The following is a 26,011-nucleotide window of genomic DNA, read 5'->3' as shown; positions in this document are numbered from 1 at the left end:
TAAATCTAATCCCAGATGTAAACATTTAGACTAGGCTGCTGAATTCCTGAAAATTAACAGTTTATTGTCCTTCTTTTCTGCCTGCCTTCCTATCAGAAATGCATGCTAAGTAATAGTATGCAATCAAGAAGTTAAATACAATTTCATTTAGTAATAAGACGATTAAAAGATTGCGTTACTTGGGAAGCACACAGAATAGGATTGCTTTTACTCACTTGAATTCTTCTTGTTTCTGCTTTTTGTAGTCTTGTCTATATTTTGTGAAGGCATCAAATAAGTGATAAATAATTTCAGCACTAAAAATTCGAACTCCTAAACTATCAGCCATTTCCTGTGCGTCGCGTTCAATCCTCACATCAAACGCTAGGATGACTGCGTATCTGCAAGTAGAAATCAAACAGTTTACCTACCAGACAGCCCACAACACTAAAGCTAGGCAGGGAGCCTTCCTGAAACAGCTCTGTGCGTTTATCAACAGGATAAAGCAAGGAATTTACTTACTGTGGGTCGTGCTCCAACATAACTGATGCCTTCATAACGTCTTTTTTATGGACAGGACCTATATTAATTCCTGCGTACTGTTGAAGAGGAAAAGCCACAGAAATCAGTCACTGACCTTTCTGAGTTGAAAGGAAACACTTATCAACTAAAACAAGAGAACACAACAACAGAAACAACATGAGACAGAGCACAGAAAGTACTTACTGGCACTTCTGATGTTTTAAGAAATTCAAGTAATGCTTCCAAAGACCCTAAAGTAGAAGCCTGGACATAAACACCTTTCTCTTCTAACTTGATTGCATTCAGTGTTTGCTTCAGTTCATGTATTAGTTCATCCTTTAGAAAGAAAAGCAACTTTCAGTTCTATTGCCATTGTTCCTCAGATTACAAAGTCTGGTCATGAGCTGCAGAAGTATGACAGCCACACCGACAGGTTTGCAGTACAGGCCACACACAGCCAGCCCCGTGACATGCTGCAGCTTGTTTCTGGCATGAGAAACGCCTGTACTGAGCTACACAGGGGGATTTGGCAAGCAGATGATCACCTAACACAAAGCAAGTGCCCATCTTGGGAGCTGGTAAAGTTTCTCCACAGACTGCACGTTGTTCCACCCAACACAGTAAGCTTCTGCCATCACGTTGAGTGAATGCACACAAAAAAAAAAACGTGTGCCAATACCTTTGGTTGCTCAACTGTACATTAACAAGAACAGGGGCCCCTAAAGCCGTTAGCTGAAAAGGATTATGAATGCCCTGTACGCAGCAAGGCCTAGGTGGGTATGAAAGCAGAAGGGCCATCTCGCTGCGTTCAGAAGAGTTAAAAACTCTTCTAGTTCAAAGCCATTATCAGGAAAAACTAAGGATCCAGATAACAAACGTTACCACAGCAACACTTCATATGGACTCAAAGCTACAGCATGTTATTGTAACAGTTTTTAAAACACAACCTTCAAAAAAAAAAAAAAAAATCAAGCTACTTGCATGCTGAACTCTCAATATTTGAATGAGCTTCATCACCCGAGAACTTAACCACCCCCAGTTTAAGTGTCTCATTTCAGCATTAGCCATCTCACCTTGAGGACTGGGACTTCATCCTCTTTATGAGCTACAAGCAGTGGCAAACCAGCCAATGTTTTTTCCAAATCCTTCCCAAGAATCTTCACACCTTGAGCAGCAACGACCTCTTTGTGCTTTTCATACTGGTTCTGAAAAAGAGAATACACACTGGCAACGAGTCCACATAGCTGCTACACAGCAATACAAAGTAGGCCAGAATTGCTAAAGATCTTGCCACCAGCAAGCACAGAAGACAGGAGGACAGTGAAGTCCAGCTCTCCCCATTCATCAGTAATTTTGCGTCTACTTCATATTCCTGACATGCACGTTTGTCTGTATGCTCCACTCCCATCACATTTTGGGAGGGGAAGAGCAGGTGCAGCAGCAGGGGAATTGTCTAAGGCAGAGATTCCCCATGCTTTTCTTTAAGCTGCAAGGCAGGTTCCTTTCTCAAATAAACATTTAATTCCTGCAAACCTTTACTCTTCAGCCCTGCATGCCCAATATTTGGGGTCCTTTTTCAATGATGACAATTCCCCATGGAGTGGCTGAAGTGAAATGTATCCCTGTTGCCTGCTTCAAAAAAATCCATCCTACCTTGACCCAGTTCCCCAACTAAAGCTTCCCAAATCAAGTGTCCTTCATCCCGGTGCTGGTACTCTGTATGTACCCCATCTCCCATCAACGTACCAAAACCCATCGGACAATCTTGTTGACCTGGGAACCTGTGATGATCACGTTGCTATTTAGTCCCACAAAGAACTTCACTCTCGTAACCGTTTCACACACCAGTTTATCTTCCACTTTAAATCAAGGGAAGCAAATGGACAGAAATGCTTTCACAGTTCATACCTCACAGCAAACAGGATACACGCATCAGTTTCCAACAAAGCAGAGGATGTAACCTAAGCACAGATGTCAATATTTTTGCCACTCTCTAACAATTATTAAGTTTTTACTGTAAAGCTGCAGCCCAGAGCGGGACATCAGACTTAAGGTTGTGCAAGGCCCTACCCCAGAGCTGTATCAGGCTGCCAAACGTTCAGGTCTATTAGGACTAGGGCAGCAAAACCTTCAACGCTCCTGAAAAAGACACAAAATTCTGCAGAGGTCCTGGGCTTCACCACTCACCAGCTGCTCCTAGCAACTTGCTTGGTTGGTTTTCTTAAATCTAAGCATGTGGGCTTCCCGTTACAGAAAACACTTTAACGACGGGTATTTTGACTCAGAAGTCACTGCACTGGTATACTCTGATTGCTGCGAAGATGAACATCTCCTCACACCTAGACTCGTGCTTGAACCCCTTACTGAAGTGTACACATCTTAATCCATGCTGCAAGGGAGCTCCTTGCTACTTTTCTTTGCCGCTGTTATGACAGACACACCAGCAGTTATACGCATGTACATTCACCCAGAAACACCAGATACGCACTGCCTTCCCCTTTAAGTCACCCTCAGACTCTGCTACTCTAACTGAATCCTACTAAGATATCAGTTTTATCAAAACCTGATTTTTGTCCTGGTTCTAAATGTTCTCTTCATGCTGATACACCAGGCAGTTTCCATACCTTGACTCGTAGCTCCTTCATAGGAGGAGGCAGCAGAAGACCTCTGATCTGGGTTACTATGGGACCTTCCACCCCAGGAACAATAATGGTGTCTCCTTCTTTCAGGCGCCCGTTAATCAAAATAACATCTATGGTAGTGCCCATGCCTGGTAGTGCTTTAACCTGAATGAAAGGGGAGGGAAAAAAAAGTTACTCTCCATTTTAACACATCTTTTTTTCCTTTTTTTTTTTCCTCTTCAATTTAAATTATAAGCAAAGTAGAAGGAAGTGGGGGAGGGAGATATTTCTAGGTGAATTTCAAAGAATAGCTGCTGAGTTACCTCCATGACTTGAGCTCTCAGTTCTTGACATTCAGCCAGTCTCTTGGTCAGCATAGTTTGCGTTAGCTCAACGAGAAGAGCTATCAGACTTCCCATGCCATCCCCTGTGTGAGCAGAGGTAGGTACAAGAGAAACAAAAGTGCGGGGATCCTTATTCTCATAAAACAAGGCAGCATTCAAGCCCTGGAATCAGGATTAATAGTTACTTAGGGAAAAATACATACATACATACACACACACACACACCGCAGTATTAACAGCAACATCCAATCCTAGCCAACCACTATTGCTTTTTTCAAATTAAAAAATAACAAAGTTACTGAGGGTATACCATGGAACATGTAACTTAAGCCCACGGTTGGATGTGGAACAGGATAACCCTACAAAGCGAATTACCACATGTAGCTTCTGGACACCATTGTATGTCACCAACAGATGTTCCCAGAATTGATGTGACTCATGCCCTGCCAGTGTCCAAGGGAACAAGGGCCAGATGGGTTTCCCTCTGGCGATTCCCATGGAGGGAAAGAATAGGGACAGAGAACTTGATCTGCTCTTCATGACTTCACTGACCGTGCACAGCAATTAGCTGCTACTTGTCTCCAAACCAGAACTCCAAAGATGGAGCGGTTAAAGGAGCTGGATTTAACAACAAAGCTTGGTTCGTGTGTGCTAAACATCAGTGTGTCAGAAGTGACCAGAAACACCACACCCACACACACCATTTTTGCTACCACTTCTATTAACAGAAGCTTGAATATCCCAACCTACCTGTTTCGCAAATTCCACTATAATGGCTTTTGCACGTTCTTCAAATTCATCTTTTGTATTCTTTTTCTGCTTCTTTAAAGTTACGGCTACATCTGTGTCTGGACTTTTTTTCCAGTCATATAACCTATCAATCTGAGAAAATACAGTAATACATCATCTCATGCAACTTAAAGGGCATCTTTATATTTAAGTCACAACGTGAGAAATACTTTACGAGCCAGCATAGCTAGCCATCCATTTGCTCCACTAGACAAGTTGAATCGATTTGCTTTGAAGCAAATATTCCTTGTATGTATTTCCCCAACGTCAGAGTATTTCAGGATAGCAATACTACTTCAGATATTAACATTTCAAATTATAATAATCAAGGTTCATATGGAAAACATATTAGCATTACATACATTACATTAAACATTACATCAAGTTTAGGAGAAAACATTCAGATGAAAAAGACCCATGTATAGCTTCACATACACAAATAATGAGGTTTTTTTATTATTATTATTATTTGAAAAGAGACTGCACTCATTTTACAAATGAGTAAAACTGAGGGGTGAATTTGAACCCTTTCCTGTGCTGCTATAGAGAAGGTTGGGGCTGTTCAAAACACACAACTGGGTGATTTCCTCATTACAATTCATACAAGTCATCACAAACAGCTCTACCACCACAGGTTGTTATGCAAGGCACTTCTACCAACAAAGCTGAAAATAAGTAGCTTTACCACCTATTACTGCAGAACCTGAAATCTTTCCCACCGGTGATCAAATACTAGTGTTCAATGAGCCCAAAAGACAGCTTGTCTTCAAGTCACAAACTAACGAGTATCAATAGCTAAAATAAAATAGGACTTTTACAGATGAAGTTAAGTCTTTCAATAGTATAAAAAAGAAAATGCAATTGAATGCAAGTCCATGTAAGTACTTATGAGGAAAAAAATGAAGTACAACTTCCCGAAATGTGAACCATTTACTGAAGCTCTTTAACCATTTACTGAAGTTCTTTAAGATAAACTTATCAGTGAGAACTCTGAAACAAAGTGCCAGATTGTTCTACAAAGCTTCTGTAAAGCACCTGGGGTATCAAGGACAACAAAAAACGCATCAGAATGGATCTAATAACCACTGCTTCATTCTTTGTACAAACAATTCAAATTCATGAAAGAAAACTGAAAAATGGCAGATGCAAAATACATTAGAGTACAAAAACATACTATTAGAGGGAAAAGCGATCTTACCTTGTTGAGAGCTACTATAAAGGGGCATTTCTTAGATTTCAACAGATTTATTGATTCAATTGTCTGTGGCTCCAAACCATGCATGATGTCAACTACGAGAATGGCGATATCACAGAGTGAGCTTCCTCTATTTCTTAGATTGCTGTAGCATTAAAAGAAAAAAAAAATGTCATGTAGCAACAGAACTTTAAGAAAAACGCCAAATACCACATCAAACTTGCACTGACCAACAAAAAGCTAAAGCTGATCAAGTAGTTATTTTCACTTCAGAAATACAAAGGGCTATCAATCAATGAAACACTGAAATTACACTGTAAGCGTAAAGCCCATTTAACAGAATATATCTGAGTACATGTAAGCAAAAATAAGAAACTACAATTCTCCTGACAGTTTTCCTACTATTATGTACTTTTTTCATGCTAAGATACATTGCTTCATTTTGAATGAGAATTGAGAAGGTTGCAGTGAAATCTGAATGAGACAGATCATAACAAATTACTACATGAACACTAAGATTATCAGACAGACGTGGTGTTGGATAAAACCTGGCTAGAAAATGAAGAGCTGTGACAGGATTGTAAGTGACAGGATGCCAAGGAACTGATCAGAACTTTATCAAATGCCCTAAGACCTGGCATTTCCATGCTTTTAAAGGGTTACATTCAAGAGTGTCTGACATCAAAGTCTTAATCCTTCTGTTTGGGGATTTCACCCAAGCACCACCTCAGCAAGAACGGTTCTGCACACCATCTTTTAAAGTTAAAAGCTGATTTTGCATCTTGCCCGTATGCCACTGGTGTTTCTAGACAGCATATGAACACTGGTAGGAGTCAGTCAACTTCTGCAACTGGTAACTTGCAGTCTTACGAACTCAGTTACCTCAACTGGGACACTGAACTGGAGGCTAGGAGAGAAGTCCTAATTTTTCATACCAGAGTACTTAGGTCACCTGACATCCTCACCTGTTCTCCCCTGGCTAGCTTCTCACCTCCATCTTTCCTCTTACATTATTTAGAAAAAAAGATAATTATGTGCTTTTTATGATATTCATGGCTCAATCGTCACGAAGACAGGAAATTAATCAGATGTAAAAGGCCAGGTATTAACCAGACATATAAAGCACCCATAAAATAAGCAAATCCGCTTATTCCTCTAGTTCAGTTTTTATAAAGGGAGAAGAAACACAATGAATTAGGCAAAGACATAGTACTTTGTTTAAAAAAAAAAAAAAAATGTATGCAGCTTCTGGGAAGTACAGTATTGTGAGAAGGAACATTACCTGAAAGACTCATGTCCTGGAGTGTCAATTATCAGCATTCCTGGAATTTTTATGTTCTCTCTGTCAAACTAACATTTCAAAATATTAGTCATCTTGGCAAGATCATGCAAGAAGAAAAAGCTTAAGACCTGGCAGCTTTCTGACAGGATTCACTTCAAAAAAATGCAGTTACATATTTTAAGGAAGGCCAGCACCCTCCATAAAAACAAAATAAAGCTGATTTCAGCATAAAAAAAATATGATGCAGCACAACCCCTATCTATCCAGTAGCCAGAAGCTCAGATAACATTTTAAGATGGGGGGGGAATAACACAAAAAACACGTTCAGTCTAGTGAGATTTATCATCCTTATTGTGAATGTTTTCTCCTTCTCCACTGATTTTACTTTTTTTTTTACTTTTTTTTTTTTTTTTAATAAATTAAGTTTTTGTAGGAAAAACACTCATTATAAAATGAAGAGAGATTTTACTGTTTGTGGCATTTAGCTCTTGTAAAAGCCAAACTCATCACTACTTTCAGTAGCAGCCAAATGTTCTGGGCAAACTTTCCTCATTAAACATCTCAGCACTTGGCTGACTAGTTTTAGAATTACTGAACTGAAGTTCTTAAATTACAAGTAGTATTTCCATCCCTCAGAAACAGCCATCACTACCAAGGTTTTTCAGTCAGTTGCTGCAAGCAAAATAGAATGTAGTACCCAGAACAAGCAATATACAACAGTTACTATAACAATAAAATTACCTGTGAATTGACCCAATTTCAGCACACAGAGTAAAACAAAGCTTTTTTAAAACAGAAAATATACTCAGTAAGTTTTGAAAGTCTTGACTTACTATCAAAGTATTGACAAATAAGCAGGCCATGCACAGAGCAGGCAGTTATTTGCATATTTTTCTGAAGTCGCAGTGCATTAACTGAAACCAAATGTATCAAATAAAACTGAAAATTGAGACAGCCTCCCATTTTAGTTTGGAGACGGGGAAAAAGAGGATAGGAATTAAAAACAAATCAATGCCAATACTGGAAATGGTGGAAAAGGCATCTGCTCTTGTTGGGAAGTCTCACAAGGCCTAAGTAGTAATCAGCTTACAATTAAGGTTTTTTAAAAACAGTCTTTGAGGTGCCATTACTTACATTTTTCACCATCTTAGTTTGTTCATTAATAGCTTCAAGGGGTACATTAGTCGCACCGATCTGCTGAGTGATACCACCAGCTTCACTGTCCTGTACATGAGTATGGCGAAGCTAAAGACAAAAAATACATAGATTTACATTTAAGAGGCTATTTAAAATAGTCTCTTTGAGTGCAATTCTGTTTTCAACCAACAAAACACACACGTGTAAGATGCATGGAGGGGTGCCTTCGCATTCTGTATCTTACCTTATCTAGAATTTTGGTCTTGCCTGTGTCTACATGCCCCAGGACACAAATAACTGGTGCTCTGAGTTTTTCAGTGTTCACATTTTTGCTATTTTCAGCTCGTCGCTTCTACATAAAAGACATATGAAAATTGTTAAGTGTAAAGAATTTCCTGAACTGATTACATGCATACCCAAAACAAAGCTAATTGTGGGACTTAAATTTTCCAGGCAATTCAAAGACTGACATTCCCTGTTTGGAAAGTCAAAAAATCTTACAGCTAAGAGTTGAAATGTTTTGTTTGTTTGTTTGTTTTGATGTTGGTTTTTTTTTGTTTTGTTTTGGGGGGAAGGGTTGTTGTTACAGTCTAGTAGGCTAAGCTATTATATCAACTAATATGTAGCTTTGCTGATAATGAAGTCTGAAGGAGCATCTTGGGTTAGGAAATAGAGAGCATAAGCAGACACAAAAAGCATTGAAAAATTTAGAAATACAGCTTTAAAAAATTCTCAAATATTCATCTACAAAGGATAAAAGCCTCTTTCACCAGCAGAGAGAGAAAGGTGGGGAAGAATGACACTAAAGTAAACATTCTTTGTGATCAAGTTGCCTTGCATCAGCAGAATCAAATATTTTTCCTCAATTAAGCCAATTTTTGGACCTGTCTAAATATTAGTCACAACACAGCCATCATTTTGACAAATATGGCTAAAAGGCCTTTCCGTGAACAGAAAATTAAGTTATTTCTCTTGCAATATGAAAATTTCTCAAATAAAGCTGCATCCTAATACCTCAATTCTCCGTTTAGCTTTGTCATAAGCACGTTCTTCCTTAGTACGGTCATCATCTGAGTCGTACTCGGAATCAGAGCTGATTTCCTTGCTGGGCTTTTTTTCCATAGATTGTTTTCCTGTAGCTTGGGAGTCTGCTTCTCTCTCATCTGAAGTCTTTTCATCTTCATCATCACTCCCTTCACTTTCTCCATCTTCAGATTCTTCACTCTCCTCCTCTTCTTCATCCTCATCCTCTTCCTCCTCCTCTTCTTCCTCATCCACTTCATTTTGTTCTTTGACTTCAATGTGGACAGGTTTGCTCTCTGTCAAAAAAATAAAGTAAAAATTCGCTTAAATTCAAATTTCTGATGGAAAGGACAACAAAACAAAGAAATGAAGAGAGTCTATTATCAGAGTAAAGACTTGAGATTAGGTTCCATTCAAGAAGTGCTATGCAAAATCATTTTTTAACTTTAAATATAGAAAGTGCTTCATGTTGAGAGTTACAGACTTAAGTGTTTAGAACCTGTGAGGGCAGAGTAAATTTGGGGTCAGGGGAGGAATAATATTACCAGCACTCTTGCACTTGAAGTCATTTGCAAAAATTCAGGGAAGTGACATCCTTTAATACTCTATGCATTTCAAAATGAAATGGATGCACTAACACCTCTAAACAAAAAAAAATCCAAATTCGACACAATATGGATTCAGAGAATTACTGATCAGGAATATGTATTTAAGCAGGAGAAACAATGAGAACAACTGGTCTCTTCTACATCTTTAAAAATCACATCCTAAGGTTTTATGGAATGTTAAGAGGTGGTTAATATTTTTCAGATTAATTCTTCAGTAAACAAACAAAAACAAACTATCAGAAAGTAATTTTCTTTCTTGGAAAGCTTCTCATTAATCATACTTGCTACATCATAAGAGCAAGACAAGCTAACGGACACTCTTTGAAGCTCTACACGGTTTTCCTTACAGAGTTGCTAGTAGGCTCACTGCTCTTCAAGATTAGTGATGTTTCCTTGCTACACTAAAAGCCAACAGCTTAGTAATACACTAAATCCAATTCCCAAGAAGGTTCTTTTTCTGGATCACATTTGCAGATCCTTCAAATCCGAGCAGCAAGAAGTGGGATGTGACATTCTCCCCTAGGATAGTGATGACAGACTTTTAAGAAGGTACTTTAAAATAGAACATTCCAGCAGACTATGACCACAAAAACACATACTTGTAATGAAATATGAAGTTTTTAAGTTTTCAGGGCTGAGCAAATCAAAAATACTTGAAGAATAGTTTTTGATTTCTTCTTAAGAAAGACAGATCACGGAAGTACTAACTACAGAAATCAACTCCTGTTCAGGAAGATTTGCAGCAATGCAACTTACTCCACTACTGGAGAAAATCTGGAACATTTCTTACTGGAAGAAAATCCCTGAGAAGTTATCCCTACAGTCTTGAAATGAAAAGCAGTTAATGAAAAGCTCTGCCTTTGAGGAGTAAAGGACCTTATAACTACTTCCTATTACACTTGCCTTGTAATTCATTTAACAGGGGGGAGGAGGGGAATCTAAATACAATACTGTTTTCTAAAGAGACAAAAACTAAACCTAAAGAATCTTGTTAATCAGAAAAAGCATCTATTTGGTATTTACATGCCCACCTTTCTCTCCATCTTCATCACTAACCATAGCTTCCCAGTCATCCAAACCTGTATCTTCCGCTTCTTCTTCTTCCTCCTTCTCTTCTGAAACAAAGAAAACCAACATTAAATGAAAAAGAAACAGCTCATCCACATACAAAAGGTTTAGATGGCCTTTCCTTTGGCATAATGACAAAAGCTCACAAGTTTGCTACCATAATTCTACCAAATTATCTCCACATTCCCTGAAGAGAAAATGCCACGTACTTAAGAAATATATAATAGTGCCTGCATAATTCATGCCACGCAAACTTCTAGCAGAATCGTGTTCCTTGTCAGGAGCTGCCCAATTAACAGTTAGCCATGTGTAACAAAGTGACAGAGAAACAAATTAAAACTGTAACCAAACTTGCACTCTTTAATTAGCGATAAAATAACAAAGTGTCTATAGGAAGTGCTATTTTAAGACTCCAGGTGAGTTAACACACTGGAATACATCTTGAATTCTAGAAACATCAAAATATTAATTCCAGCAGGAGCTCAACTAAATACAAGACTGAAGCCTTTAAGTGACAAATGGAAAAAAATACAGACTTTTAATCCTCTCCAGAAGAAGCATTAAACAAAATATAGACATGACATTTCAGGTATTTCAAAAGAAGAAAAAAAAAGTGTAAATTCCAGACTGCTAGAACATTAACTAGGAACTAACATTCCACCAGACAGTCCTTCTCTTTTATTGCACTGGAATTGCTCCTTCAAGAGATAAATCAAGCTGGAATTAAGAGTGTACTTTCAGCTTGATTTTCATAAAGCTGGAAACTGTATCAGTACTTTTCTGACTGAAGAATAAAAGGTAAAAACTGAAACTGTCCCCTAACTGAAAATGACGCCCAGTACAAAGTTACTTTGCCAAAACAAATACTGTGTGTAGGCAAAAGTAAAGGCAGCAATCACTCACTAGGCTGATACTGCCTGTTTCACAAGCTAATCCACATTCACTGCATCCAGCACTTAGGAAAAACGAAATACTTGGAATCAAGAATAGAGTCACAGTGAAGATTACAGTATTGATACCAGAAGCAGCATATTTCTCCCCCACCCACATCTAACAGCTGACAAAACAGCCCTTTAAAAAAGCAAATGAAAAGTAAAAGGAGCTAATTGTAAGGCACTGAATGCACCTATATGACAGCTGACTAAGGTTACTGAACACTGGAGTTCACCCAGAATAAGAGACCTTTGCAATCTCATTCTGAGGCTTCACACCTTTTTATTCCACAAAATTCCATCAGTTCTTCCTTTAGAAAAGAAAAAAAAAAAAAAAACAACTAGCAACTGTCTCAAGAAAGGATGGCCACTCAATCAACAAGGTACAGAGGACGGGTGTTAAAAACAGTACAATACTTGCCACGCAGTACTGCCATGCAGTCTTATTACACACTTTAGGTTTATTAGCATTACTACTAACCTGGCTCTACTGGAAGAGGAGTCTCTTCTTTCACTGGTGTTTCTAGTTCTACAGCATCTTCAGCTGGGGTAGTTACCTCCAAGCTTTCCGAAACTACAAAAAAATCAAACTAGTTGCTGCTACATTCTTTCAAAGTGCAAAATAAAGTTAGACATTTTCTCATTTAAGTTCCATTTTTAAGTTGTGCTGTTAAAAAGTAAACAAAATTTGAGTTTAATACCAAACTAAGTGAACTCCCATCTACTAGGCTAAAATAAACCTAAAGCACACAGCTGACTTGAGAAACATCTGGCCTGCCATGCAGTTAAATACATTTGTGTGACAAGTCAGTTATTGGATAAAAGGATTACCACTGCTTTTGAACATCAAAAGAAATCCCATTTTCTTAAAAATACGAGAGAAAATGAACCAGTACTAATGAACTACCTCCTTCTTGTTCTACTGTTCCATTAAAAAAAGAGAAAAAAAAAAACACCACTTCAGTTCAGATGACCAGCTTTCACAATCCTTTATACTTTCTTAAGAGGTAGGTAGCCACATAGTTCATTAAATGTAAAAAACCACAGCTGAACAACAACAAAAAAAATGATGCAGTTGTTTTGGTTTTAAACCAAGGAATAATCCTGGAAAGAGCCACAGTAGTACCCCCAAAAGAAAAATCAATGTTTTTATATATAAGTAAACAAAAAAAAAAATCCCTCCAACCTATAAAGAGAGGAACTTGAACTGGGATCAGTCCTCTTTCACCCTAAGACTTTAACTTTGACATAATTACAAGTTGTTGTTACTTACACTACATTGATTTAACCTACACATACATGCGAAGCATCTAGCCTCACATTCTTAAAATGCTGTTACATTCTGCATAATTTAATGTTGGATATGTAAAGAAAGAAAAAATGTTAGGGGAAAAAAAACAGCCAAGTAGATCATAAAGCAAAGGATTAAGAGAGCAGTCTTCAAGAAACCTTTCAGATCTTAATGTATCAGCACTTGCATGGAGAGTGGGGGTGTCAAAAGAACCTTGCAGGCACCCCGAAGTGCAATTAGTTTAGGATTAGCTAATATATTCCACAAACATTTCCTGAACTGTGACTAATAAATTAAGTATTCCTATATGCAAACCACACCTTCTTTATTTTCTGGCTGCTGCTGCTTCTTTTTCTTCTTGTCTTCATATATTGGCCTCTTCTTTGGCACAGAGTCTTTGGATGGCACTTCAACACCTGCAGAAACATTATTTAAAATCATTTAATTACTGTTGTACCTTCTGAAACACTCAACATTCTTCCAGCTACCCACGTGATTCACTGTGTTGAATTGAGCAAAATCGAGTTGTAGCAGTGCAGAAATGTAAGGTTTCTAGTAATGATAACAAGGACTGAAGAGAAATCATGGCCTTAGCTTGATTAGTAGAAACGTGATAGTAAAAAAGTTTCTTCAATGGGTACAAACACAGTGGTTCTCTACAAATATAAAAGGAATGATACTCAGCCTCTGGAATTCTCTTCTTTCCTCAGCCACATAAATAAATTACCAGGCAGGAATTAGGAGATGGGATTACAATATATTGGATACATTTACCTCATTGAAAGGAAGAAGCAGATTCAATTTGACTGAATAGCAGGAAAGCTTCTATATACCCTTTTCCTGACAGAAATGTAAGGAGATACACTGTTCCTAGAGACTAACTGGAGGCAAAGTAACCTACTTGCTTAAGAGAGCACATGAATTAATCCAAGAGGATACAGATCATGAGTCTTACAAGAACTGCAGCCCAGCTCATCTGCTTTTCCTGACCTTTGGATTAGGCAATGGAATTAACTTATTTTTTCATAGAGTTCGATAACTAGCATCTTTAAAACACACATGGAGTGTATTAAGAAGCCGGATATTTTAAGTGCAAGATGAAAATACACAGACATCAAGAACTACTTAAAAAAAAATGCCATAGTTCAACACTGCTAAAACACAACTACAGCACAGTAACTTTATGTGGAATTACTGTGCTGATTTGAGCAAAGTAATTGCCCACCTGGCCCCAGATAGAGAAAAACAAATGCAAAGAGCAGTAAGGAAACTGAAATGATTTTTTTTTTTTGGTTGGTTGGTTGGTTTTTGAAGAAATAAACACACCACACCTCTACAGCTTACCCTGAGCTTGGAGCAGTTTAAGCGTAGCCTCTGCTCTGGCTCTGGCTTCTCGCTGAGCTTTTGTTAAAAGTTTTCCCTCCTTCTTCAAACGCTCCTTCCTCTCTTTTTCTTTCTGCTTCTTTCTTTCTTTCCTCTCTTGTTCTAATCGTTCCTAGAAAAAGGTTAAAAAACACACAGAAATTTTAAAGCACACGTCGCACTACACCAGCAAGGGTACAGGTTAAGATTACCTCTCCCTTATTTTATGCAGTACCTCTTCTTTGCGCTTAGCTTCTAATTCCTCTAGTCGTCTTATGCGTTCTTCTTCTTCTCTTTTTGCCCGCTCCTCCTCCTCTTTCATTTTAGCCAAGGCTTCTTGCATAGCTTTAACTGTGGCTTTACTGGGCCCCTTTTTCTTCTCTTTTTCTTTTTCTTCTTTCTCACCTTTCTTTTTTTTCTTGTCTTTTTTCTTTTTGTCTCCTTCATTGTCATCAGCTATGGAAAGAAGAGGCACAAGATCAAAGACCCCAGAAATTTTAAGGACTCCAAATACAAATACTGCTTCAAATACTATAAATAACTCCAAATGAGGAACATTTTCACTTGGCTACTACATAAGCACTTCATTATGAAAAAATAAAACTCCAAAGTTATAAAGACAGGGCCTGAAGTCTTAATGTAACAGATGTCTAAGAATAATTGGACTGAAAAATGATGTTTGCATTACAGAACTGTTACGTACATATGGTAATGAGAAATCACCATCTGGCTTTTGTTTCCCCCTGTACCTGAGCAAAATACAAGCCAGGAAAAAAACAGCCACATGTGAGCCAACACAAAGAGACAGACAAGGCTACCGAGTGTCTAGGATTCCCAACTTAGAATAAAGTAACAAAGCCATCCTCAAAGCCTGCCAACTCTCTGGTCTTATAAAAACTAGTGTTAAAATTATAGTTTTAGAAACCAAGTTACAAACCCTCTGCTCCTGCAGGAGTCTCTCCTTTTTCCCCAGTGGCAGGGGCCATGACTTCAGGAGAAGCCTTCTCTTCACCTTTTTTTGGAGCTTCCTTCTGCTTTGCTGGTTCTTTACCACCTTCTAACTCTTCTTTCTCTTTCTGTTTCCTCAGCTTGGCTTTTTCTTCCTCGCGTTTTTTCCTTTCGCGTTCTTTTTTTTCTGCCTTCTTCTGAGCCACTGTTTTTACTTTGAATGAAGACTCTTCTTCCTCATCTCCACTTTCAGCTGCAGGAGCGGACTTGGGTTTTTGGTTTTTCTTTTGTCCTTTTCTAGGTTGGGAGACGTCATCTGATTCATCACCGCTCTCACCTGTAGACAATGTCCCCACACGCTCTTTGCTTTTCTTAATGTTAGTATCATCTTCTGCCGCCTCGTGCTTTTTATTTGACTTCTGAGTTTTCCCTTTGTTTTTCTTAAGCTGAATCTCAACATCATCATCATCGCTGCCAGAAGGCATGTCTTGTTTTGCTTTCTGAGTTTTTTTAGATTTTGTATCTTTATGTTCCTCTTCCTCACTGTCATAGTCATTTTCAAGATTAGCTTTTTTATTCTTTCCTTTCCTTTTTTTGTCTTGTTTTGATAAGCTTTCTTCGTTGTCATTTTCAGCCTGGTAATTAAATGATTAAAAAATCAGCCATGAAAAATGACATGCTATTGAGAGCTAAGCAGCAGCATTCAGAGATGTCAAGAAAAACTTCTCTTTAATATTAAAGACCAAGTTTGAAAAGCAGGGATTGTTACTGATGAGTATACGACACTCGGCCCACAATTAAAATTTATTCTGATTGACTTTGAATAATTATCTGCATTAGAGACATGGCTTGTGGTAAAATATTTCACAGTTGACGCTTACTATTAAATTATGATTGAGTATAATCAAAAATATATGCCAGTTGCTAAGTTACCCCTAGGAGCCCCAGCCACACTGCAGCACCAGAACTATTCTGGGACAGAGGTGTCCTGTATTCCAGCTATTTCCTAGTAAACAGCCCCCTTCCCTCCCATCGTTCACCTTTCCTGCAGAAGGTTCCCTGTCAGCTTTCCCTCCTTGTGCCTCTATCGACAGTTCTTCCAGCTCCTTCAGGATATCATCTTCACTAAAATAAGAAAGAAGTTACAGTACTTAAGTAAATGAGCTTTTGCATAATGAAATAAAGACAGACAGGAAAAAAAAATCTTACTCAAAATCCTGTTTCTTCTTCTCTTTTTTCTTTTTGCCTTTGGATTTCTGAGGTTCTTGCTCCTTTGCAGCTCCGGCACCTTCTATCTCAGCAGCAAGGGCATCAATATCGATATCATCTTTTGCTCTAAAATATAAAAGGAAAGCAGGGTTTATCAAGAGTTTAAAAGTTTGTGCAAGTAGAAGCCATTTGCATAAAACAAACAAAAGCTTCAAAATATAAGATCAAAGAGAACACGAGCAAGTCAGGGACCAAAAAAAAAAATCATTATATTTATTGCACCCACTAGGACAAAAAGGAAACCTTCACACATGTTGTCTGCTTCAAGAGAGACGAAATGGTAAAATATGTTCAGTTCATGAAGTACTGACTTTAAAGTTCAGATATGAAATTTGATAAATCTTCTTGGAAGAATACAACCAGATTGTTTCATTTTGTTCCTTCATAGGATAAATCATTTAGACCTCGATATCATAATAGGTGTCACTGACAGAAACGCAACCCCCCAAACTGGAAGTGTAAAAATGATTCAGAGGTTAAAAAACACACAGAAATTTTAAAGCACATGTCGCACTACACCAGCAAGGGTACAGGTTAAGATTGGAAGGAACAGAGTACAGTCCCTACCAGACAAGAAAGTGGATCATAAATTAAGAAACATACTAATGCAGTATTAGCAACACCTCTCCCAGGCCTAAGGAAAGCCAAAATAAGTTCCACTAGAAATATGAAATATGCTTCCCTCCTCACTAGATCTCATTATATCAAGTTTCTCTTTCTAAAGCATTTTCCTTTCTTGCTGCAAATAACCTCACCTGCAACCAAGCACAAGTGGCTCTTTTCCTTTCCTTTATCAATAGCTGTAGTTCAGATGCACTTTTTCCCTTTACTTACACCAGCAGAACTGAGCAAAGACCAAATCTAATGCCCAGAGATTTTTCCCTGTAATCATACTCACAGTGCAGCTGTGAGAAAGGAGTCATGACTATTCCCTGCTTCACACTTAAAAATTAGGTATTTGGACCAAAAATAGTCCGTTAAAGTAGCAAATATTAGGATACTAGTCTTACCACTGCTCACAGTTTCAAAACATCATTTAATCCATGCACTATTAATACCTCAGTTAACTCCCTCTTAGTGAAATTGTGAATCAGAGAATAGTTTTCTGTCCATGTATATCTATCTTATTATCTCATTTATTGCCACCCACTTACAACACACCATTGGCCCACCAAATATTTGAATCTATATCCACAAAACAAGGGAAACACATTTCTGCAAAACTCAGGACCACCAAGACACCAGCAGATATACAACTACCAGAGTTTCAGCATGGCCAATTTATAAATTCAGAAGTCAAGTATTAACAGAGAAAATCACGTATTTATTGAATATCAGAATTTTGAAGGACAAAACACATAAGTAAAAGTAGAGGGCTCAAAGAACTATTTTACAAGTGAAGGCTGAAATCCACCAACCCATTTTATCCCCAAAATTGCGCATAATACTGGGCAAATACTGTCTGTTACAACAGCACAAGTATCGATGCGCTTCCTTTTTGTTTAAATATTGAGAATTTGCATTTTCTAGACCTTAAGTTTTCTTCTATGCTGATAGAACAAGCCAAACATAAAGCAATATGATGGATCTCCTCACTGCACAGGATATTGCCAGGGATACATACTTCTAGTCAAGAGGGAGAAAAAAAAAAAGCACATCTCAAATGTACTTAATAGTCCTTCTTACATGCTGACACAATAAGTAGTATATTTCTTAAAGAAATGTAACCCTCTCAAACAGAGAATGCAAGATTTCTAAACCAATCTCCACAGGCCCCAGGAGGAAAGACTCAACTTTTTTGGCCGTTTGCACCTTAAAAACAGCTGACTTGGTGTTTCAGTGATTTAAGAGCTGTTTTTACACGCAGTTTAACTGGCTGTGCCCCAGAGGCAGCACAGACAGCTGAAATAAAAACGCCACCCATCACCTCTACACCTAGAGTCGAGCCCTAGCAGCAGGCTAACGATGTCACACGTAGGCCCATGCGCAGGCCTCGCACTTTTTATTGCGTCGAGTGCAGCACGTCAGATCATTAAGCACAACTGCTTACCTTCTTCTACTCTTAATGGAGGGGATCAAGTCAAATCCCAGCCTGAAATAGCTTGAAGAGACCAAACTATAAGCTCCACTACTACTACTAGTAGTGGCTGCCCAACTGGCACTACTACAGGGGCCTGCCCATAGGGTTGCGCAGGTACTAAGCCTTTAAACAGCTCGTATTTTACATGGATAGCCCCAAAAGTGACTTTTCACATGGCAACTTTGCAGAAAGTATGTACAAACATAAAACACATGTTTTTATGCTACTGACAAAAAGTGCTTCTAGTGCTTTATGTCTTCCAGGCGTTAAGGGGAGGGGAGAAGGGGCACGTGCATTACGGGTGGGTTTTGGTTTCGGTTTTAAATCTACTCGAGTCTTGAAAAGGAACACTTCTTCGGGGGAAAATATCTGAAATCAAACACTGAAAAAACCTAATTGGCAGACATTAAGCTTTAACACCCACCGGTAAGAACAATTCAGGAATAACAAGGAAGACAGTTCAGCTGTCACAACAGTGGCATAAATATAGCGCAAGACTCTTTCTAACCTTGGCTTCCGCAGCTGAAGAGTCAAAGCTTTCCAAGAAATCTACACTTAGCGCCACATTTCCACTTGGAAGAGGAGGCAGAGCAGGCTTTGAGCCTGGATGAAGTAAAAATTAAGACTGCATGCGTTCGTCCGCAATACAGAAAGTTATGATTCTTTTAAAGAGCTGTAAAGCACGAACGTCACTGGAAAGCCAAGTTCAGATATTGGCTCCCGTGACTGAGAGTTTATTTCCATACTGACCTTGAACTTCCTTATCGTAAAATTGTGGTCTAGGGCTCTTAGCCAACTCTGTGTTGTTGTGAAGATTTTGAAATGTATAACGCAGTCAACAACGTAATCGTTTCATTAACTGGAATTAGGATTCTGAATTCTAATGATTCTAACTTTAAGTACTTCCCAACCTCAAGTTTCAGAAGCCCAAGCACCTTCGCAAGGAACCTCCTCCTCCAAGTCCTCCAGAAGGTCCCACCCATCCTCCCTAGGCCCTAATTTCAGCCCTTGCACGGGTTTTCACCCCAACCCCAAGAGTACCCAACAGAGGAACCTGAAAACACCAGTATACTCAAACAGTTTTCAATTTTGTCACCAAATTGCTTTTGCATCAGGATCTTTATATATATAAAACTATATATGACTGGAATGACTTTAGCTATTCAAGTTCTTTATGTTTTGGACTCCAAGGAGACTTGCTGTTGATCAGATTCATGCACTGAAGAGCATCAAGGAGACCTGGAAAGCTCGAAACTGAGAGCTGAGTGCTACTGCACTGCTGAGAAGGGATCATTTGCCTAATTTTCTTCTGAGGCTGCTTCAGAAGAGAAGCCAGAGCCACCTTTCTTATTCACATGATTCATATGCTTTTGATCCCAGCCTCTATTTTTGATGCCAGATATGAAGCGAGTTCGCTCATCCCCTAGTTCTGGTACCGGTAAATCAGCAGTAAAGGGGAGCGAGAGCTAGGTGTGCATGCTCCACTCACAAACCTCAGCAAGTAGTTTTCAGAACATTAAATGTCTGCCTCCAAGGGTATCTGTGCCAAACACAGGGCAAAACTATGCAGTGGGAGAAGAAACAGCAGTCAGGCTGATTACAGGAGATAGCAGTAATCCATAACAAGTACGCAGGAATTACCACATTTCAGATGCCAAACAAAACTTCAGAATTACATCCCTGAGCAAAAAAAGGGTTCTGTACTTCCCCTATGCAGTTTCACTGCTGCTTGCCCTTTAAACAGGATTACAGGGCTTCAGAACATTCAAAACCATTTTGCAGGTAGCATATAGGAACATTCATACTGAAGAAACATCGACCTTACTGACCCAGATAGAACATCAAGAACATCTACTTCAATATTTTAAAGATGCTGTTCTTGCCTGAAGGGTTCCAGCATTAGTTGTGTGCACGGACTACTGAAAACCTGCATCACACAGGGAAAAAGCAAGACATTTACTACTAGATTCCTGCATATTCAGTGGGCCACCAGCTAATTGCTGTGCCAGCACACCATTCTGTACCTCAGCAGGATCAAATACACCCAGACCACCCCAAATACGTACATGGAGAATGGTTAAGAAAGGCAGGAGCAATACAGGAAATTCAGCAACATCCCTGGTGAAACCACAGCATCATCAGCACGGCAACAGAAAGTGACGCTCAAAAAATAATAGTAACCCAATCTAAGCTACTTGTGTTACATGTTTACCACAAACAGTGGTAAAAAATCTGCCTGTAAAAAAGAGTATGAAACATTTTCAGTGTCAAGATTAAAAGAGCTGGGAATAAATGAGGAGCTGTCACCTACCTCTGCTCAGCCAGATGTACACAGATGGCCAGTAGCTCTCCTACTTATAACATCCCAAGCAGTTGCAAGGTATTGAGTCAGAAAAGCAGAAAGTCCCTGTGACTGATACGCATATGGTCTGTAACAGACCATCCCACTGCCTCTTTTGCTTGTACACCAAGGAATCAACATTTAAGACTAAAACCCCAGTTAAAAAGAAAAACACACAGCCTCAGCTATTATCATATCTGATGAAAAATACTAAAATAGCACCTACCTTACGGTGGTGGTTGGTTGGTTTGCTGGGTGTGCTTTGTTTTTTCATTTTAACATGAGGAACTATCATGGAACAAGTTTTTTTTTTTTGTTTTTTGTTTTTTTTTTCTGATGCAATTGCTTGCAACAGCTAGAACCTAGAAATTCCCCATGGAAGACATTGTGAGGCCAGAGTTCACCCTAACATAAAGTTTGATTTATGGATGTGCAGGCTTATGTTAATCTTACTTTACATACACCCTGGTCTGCTTTAGTCTTTTAAGGGCATTCTTCGCCTTTTTGCGTCTAACTCGTGTGTACAATTAGAGAGACTGATTTTTGCAGCAGCTGGAAAGTTTGAAGTTTTGCCTTGTCTTTTGCAGTCTAGGATATTACAGGGGTTAATTAGCTCAAATCTCACCAGAAGTTGTCATGCCGCAGGATAAGATTTAACTTAAATCTCTAAAATATGATTAAAAACTTAGTAGCTTTCTAATGAAGTATTTCAGAACAGTTACAAGTATTTTAATTATCATTCATCTCTTCCCTGACAGGTTAAAAAGTGACTCCAAGTACTGCCACGGTTAATATATTCAAGCAATTTTTGCAGCTTGACAAACAGAAAAATGGGCATTAGAAACTACAAAGGCTTCCTTCCTGAGTGCTGCCCCAGCAAACAAGCCCAAATGTGGGGAAGACAAGACTACAACCATCAAAGATCTGTACATCTCGAATTTTCCTTTGCTCATTGAATTTCTGCAGCCCAAATGTGTGACTCCCTTTCCTCACCAAACGAGCTCCTCCGGCTTTCTGCGTGAGTAAAACAACAGCAGCATTTCACAGGAAATCTGATAACCGACCAGCAAGACCACCAGCAAACACCCATGTTTTCTTCATGCTCTTTCCTAAGATCTTCCACAATGCTGACTGAGCACACCTGTAATAGCACCTGCAGTGCACGAGCCCCAACGCAGAGCAGAAGTTCATTAGGAACAGGCACCGCGTGCCTGTGAGGCAGGGATGGCATCGCGACTAGGCAGCGGGAAGAGAAATAGAAAACTATTAATCCATGCGTGAACTGAAAGAGTGGAGCAATGGGATTAATTAGCAGTATACAAAGGAGCCGAGCTGCCCTCATTTATATCAATTTCACTCCATTGAAATTAGTTAAATGAAACTCAAAAAAGAAACAGAATTTAGCTTGGGATGAGGACGAGCTTTTAACTACTGGAAATCCAACAGCCAGCTTTGCAAACAAAGTCAGAGAGAGAATACTCTCCTGCCAAAACAAAAAAGTACATGCAGACCCAACGATTACAAATACTTTTTTGACTTTTGCTCAAAGCGTACAAGTACTACGCAGAGCAACACAAAAGTTTGCCTGCGCTTTAAAGCTGAGATAATAAGTAAAATTATGTTAAAATATTTTAATCAGGGTTGCTTTCAAACCGGCTCTGTAAAGAAGTTCAAATGTCAGAAAAAGCCGTGGAATTAAAAACAGACTGAAAAAAAGCATTCACGCGCACGGGGCAGAAGAGACAGAAAGTTGACACAGCAAGAAAGTTGCATCACTGCTGCGGACTCACTGCCCACATTCCTGCATAATCAGAAGGCTCATTTTTGCTGAGGCCACTTGCGAGATATTTCATCATCTGCATGACACCGGCTCCCTTAGCCAACTTCAAAGGAACGTCACTGTCATTAAGTCGTTCGCTTCTGCTTAAAAAAAAAAAAAAAAAACTGAACTTCAAAAAGGCTGAAAGAAGCTGAGCCATCTGTTTGGTTTTGCATTAGTGGGAGACCAAACGAAAATGGTGTATCTTTAACCAGGTCTTTATCGTCACCCCCCTAAAGCACTTTACCCATCCTCTGTACGTGTGGGTCGCTAAGCCCAGTAATAAGGGAGGATTTCTAAATAGGAGCTGATCAGCTCGTAACTAAATTAGCAAGTTACAAAGGCTGGGTGGCATATCTGTAGATGTCTTAACTCACAGGTATGTAGGCATATGCAGGAGTTTGAAAATTGGGAAAGAACGAGCTGCACTCCTTCCTCTGGCCACGAAGTGAGAGGTATCCATGTGAGCACAAGGTCGACTCAGTCAAGCATGATGCAGAAGTGCTCCTCCCTGTTTTCCCTGGGAAGATGAAGGAAGCTGGGGAAGCTACCTAATTACATGAGGCAGCAAGGAAGTAAGAGCTGACTAAAAGGGCAATTGGTTTTTATTCAGGCTCTCAGGATAATGATTTCGTTTCATAAAATTCAAGAGTCATGCCTTCTCTTTCAAGTTTGGCCACGGAAGGAGACAGGAATAACTATCAGCTAGGCCAAACCTTCTGAAAAAGGCACAGAAAAGGTAACCCTTAACCCCAACAGATTGTAGGGAGGAGGAAAAAAAAACAAACGTACAAAAAAAAAAAAAAAGACAAGAAAGTCTCCTTTACATATCCTAGACAAAAATACCCCTCACCACAACCTAAAATTCCCACTTAAACAAAGGTATAGCAAAACTTCAAGAACTTCAAGCTCCTGGGGGGGGGAAACACAGTTCTTCAAGGCTCAGTTTAAGTGTTTAGCACCCAAGGTGGCTAAAAGCATGGAATATGAAGCACTACGTACAGAAGTATCAGTCAATTGCCCCTGAATTATTAGTTTTTGGCTTTATTTGTTTAGAAAAAGCACACATGACAAAAATGACCCCCAAGTCCACTGCTTCATAGCTTCTGTGTATTTCTCATGGCATTTTTGTGATGTGTTCTGATTTTGATACAATTTAAACCACTTCCTGAAACACACTCTAGATAATCTATAATCCTGAGAAGCACAAGATACCCACCCACATGAACTACAACTAAACCCATACTCCATCTAGCAGCGTGCACCTAAAGGAACACATTACTGCATTAAAATAGCACATTCACGTTTAAAATCTCCAGACTACTGTAAAAAAAATAAATAAAAATGACACGTAACAAGAATAAGTCATCAGTGCTGCAAGCACCGGGATCAAAACACACATCAGCTGTGAGATACCAGCTGCTTTCAGACCAGAACACCCACCTGGCTGCTGTACTGCACTTTTTTTTTTCTAAGCAAGTCAAGCTTAGTGACTGAACTGATCACGTGCACACACAGTCTGTGTGCAGAATGATCTCCTCACAGTCCAGGGGACTTTATTTTTTGGCACAGAAAGGAAAAAAAAAAGGAATATCATGCAAGTAGTAAAAGTTATTGAACTGGAGGTTTTGTCCAGAGCTACAGCACGGAGTCCCAGGCAGCTTCTGAGCGCTGAACTGCACAGAACAAGCATATGGCAACGCACGTGAGGCCAGAGTCAGGAAAACAGGACAGTGCTAATGCAATTAAAACCGGCCGAGGTATGCAGAGCTGTCAGCTTGTCTGGCTGGATAGCGCAAGTGTCAACAACAGCAGCAGCAAAGTTTAACTTACCATAAAGCCCTTTATTCCCAGTGAGGTTTTCCAGAGATCTTCATGGAACTTGAACAGTTTTCTGCAATTCCTGCTGGCTTGCAGCAGCTATTTCTACACTTTTCATAAACAGTAATTATAGATTAGATTTAGATGCCTTCATGAAGGTAACAGATGAAGAGAATCGAGGTCTAGACGTGAAAAACTGCTTCTAACACTTTATCAAGTGGATGGCAGTGCTTTGTGGTTTATGCTGCCATTACTGCAAATATCTGAGGATCCTCACAGTGTTTATGCAGTGATATGATGCTTTGCTTTCAAAAAATATCCAACAAAATGTATAAAAACAGTTTTCTTACAAATATGCAATGCTTATGTTAAAAATCATAGCTTTGGGGAGTGCATAAATATATTTTTGAGTAGAACAGGCCAATAAATTTCTCTAATGGAGGAGTTATTTTGCACTGCTGTACTCCATCTTTCGGTACACAATCCTGGCAGCTCCCAGATGAGATGTGCAAAACAGGGATCTCGGGGGCTTATCAGCTGCTGGAGAAGCTTTGTTGTGGAACTATTCTCCAGAAGCAGACAGAGACAGCGGCTGTAAATTTTCTGGGGTACAGAATGCTTCTCGACTACAGGTGCTTGCAGGCTTTGGAGCCTCCACAGAACTTCCCAAGGCAACACCTCAAAGATTTCATTTAATACTCTAACAAGAAAGGGCCAAGCAGAATGATTAATAGATGGTGCCGGCAATTTAATTTGCAGAATAGGAAGCAATATATAGCAGCAGCAGCAGCACTGTACGTCTTATTTTAGCAGCAGTGTTCGTTCTTGGCTGCAGAATCACAGCTGGCACCTGTAACTTCCAAAGCAATACGCATGAATGATCAGAGCAGTATGCCCAGGCACCAGCTCACCATATCAAAGGGCACAGGAACAAACACACCTAAAGATTACGTGCTGAAAGCTGAAGAAAACTATGAAGAAGAAAAGAAAGAGAGGACTAAGCTGGGAGAAGAGGGGAAAAATGCATATGAAAAGCTGAGAAAGCCAAGGGGAAAGATTGAGGTTCCAGGCAGGAAATTATTTGTAGCTTACTGCTTATAGAACATTGACTCGAAAAATCTACAGCAGCAGTGTGAGGCTTGAATTCAAAGCACACAGTTCTGCAGTTTAAAAACAGCCCTGCTTCCCACGCATTTAAAAAAAAAAAAAATCCTATACTAAACTCACAAAAACAGCAGGGGAGAACCTTGACATACCTTCTGCCATCACAGGCCTATCCAAAAACCAAAGCACAGCACCATCGCTCCCGGGAGGTGCCAGATTACACATCAAGACACCCACACTTCCATTAGGGGTGTCTGGATGATCAGATGGCTCGTATTTTTATTGACAGCTTTACTGGGAGGTTGCATCTGAAAGCGAGCGACCAACACAGCCGCACGGGTTCCAGGGGAAGCCATTAAGGCAGCTTCCATATGGCCCAGCAGCGATTTACGACCCGAGACACTCTTCACCTTCACAAAGCACCTCTACCATGCCGCCTGGCCACCCTGCATAAACACATCCCTCATTCACGTAGC

General features: G+C 39.4%; 1 protein-coding gene across 1 annotated transcript in view; it reads right to left on the bottom strand.

The window, feature by feature from the left end:
* EIF5B (eukaryotic translation initiation factor 5B) overlaps positions 1-26,011 on the bottom strand; it is a 31,813-nt gene that overhangs the window by 2,810 nt on the left and 2,992 nt on the right. The window contains exons 2-21 of the mRNA XM_038173217.2: positions 16,311-16,436; positions 16,142-16,226; positions 15,091-15,736; positions 14,389-14,609; positions 14,136-14,286; positions 13,112-13,207; positions 11,982-12,074; positions 10,532-10,615; positions 8,884-9,188; positions 8,114-8,221; positions 7,867-7,977; positions 6,733-6,800; positions 5,454-5,595; positions 4,217-4,348; positions 3,446-3,628; positions 3,126-3,287; positions 1,575-1,706; positions 706-837; positions 502-578; positions 216-380 (exon numbers count right to left, since the gene is read on the bottom strand). Coding sequence (XP_038029145.1) covers positions 216-380; positions 502-578; positions 706-837; positions 1,575-1,706; positions 3,126-3,287; positions 3,446-3,628; positions 4,217-4,348; positions 5,454-5,595; positions 6,733-6,800; positions 7,867-7,977; positions 8,114-8,221; positions 8,884-9,188; positions 10,532-10,615; positions 11,982-12,074; positions 13,112-13,207; positions 14,136-14,286; positions 14,389-14,609; positions 15,091-15,736; positions 16,142-16,226; positions 16,311-16,436 — 3,219 coding nt within the window. The remainder of the gene's footprint in view (positions 1-215; positions 381-501; positions 579-705; positions 838-1,574; positions 1,707-3,125; positions 3,288-3,445; positions 3,629-4,216; positions 4,349-5,453; positions 5,596-6,732; positions 6,801-7,866; positions 7,978-8,113; positions 8,222-8,883; positions 9,189-10,531; positions 10,616-11,981; positions 12,075-13,111; positions 13,208-14,135; positions 14,287-14,388; positions 14,610-15,090; positions 15,737-16,141; positions 16,227-16,310; positions 16,437-26,011) is intronic.

This window comes from Anas platyrhynchos, chromosome 1, assembly GCF_047663525.1.
Source record: "Anas platyrhynchos isolate ZD024472 breed Pekin duck chromosome 1, IASCAAS_PekinDuck_T2T, whole genome shotgun sequence".
In the NCBI taxonomy this organism is placed as follows: domain Eukaryota; kingdom Metazoa; phylum Chordata; class Aves; order Anseriformes; family Anatidae; genus Anas; species Anas platyrhynchos.
Note: the sequence above shows the minus strand (reverse complement) of the source record. Positions and strands in the feature narration are given on the sequence as shown.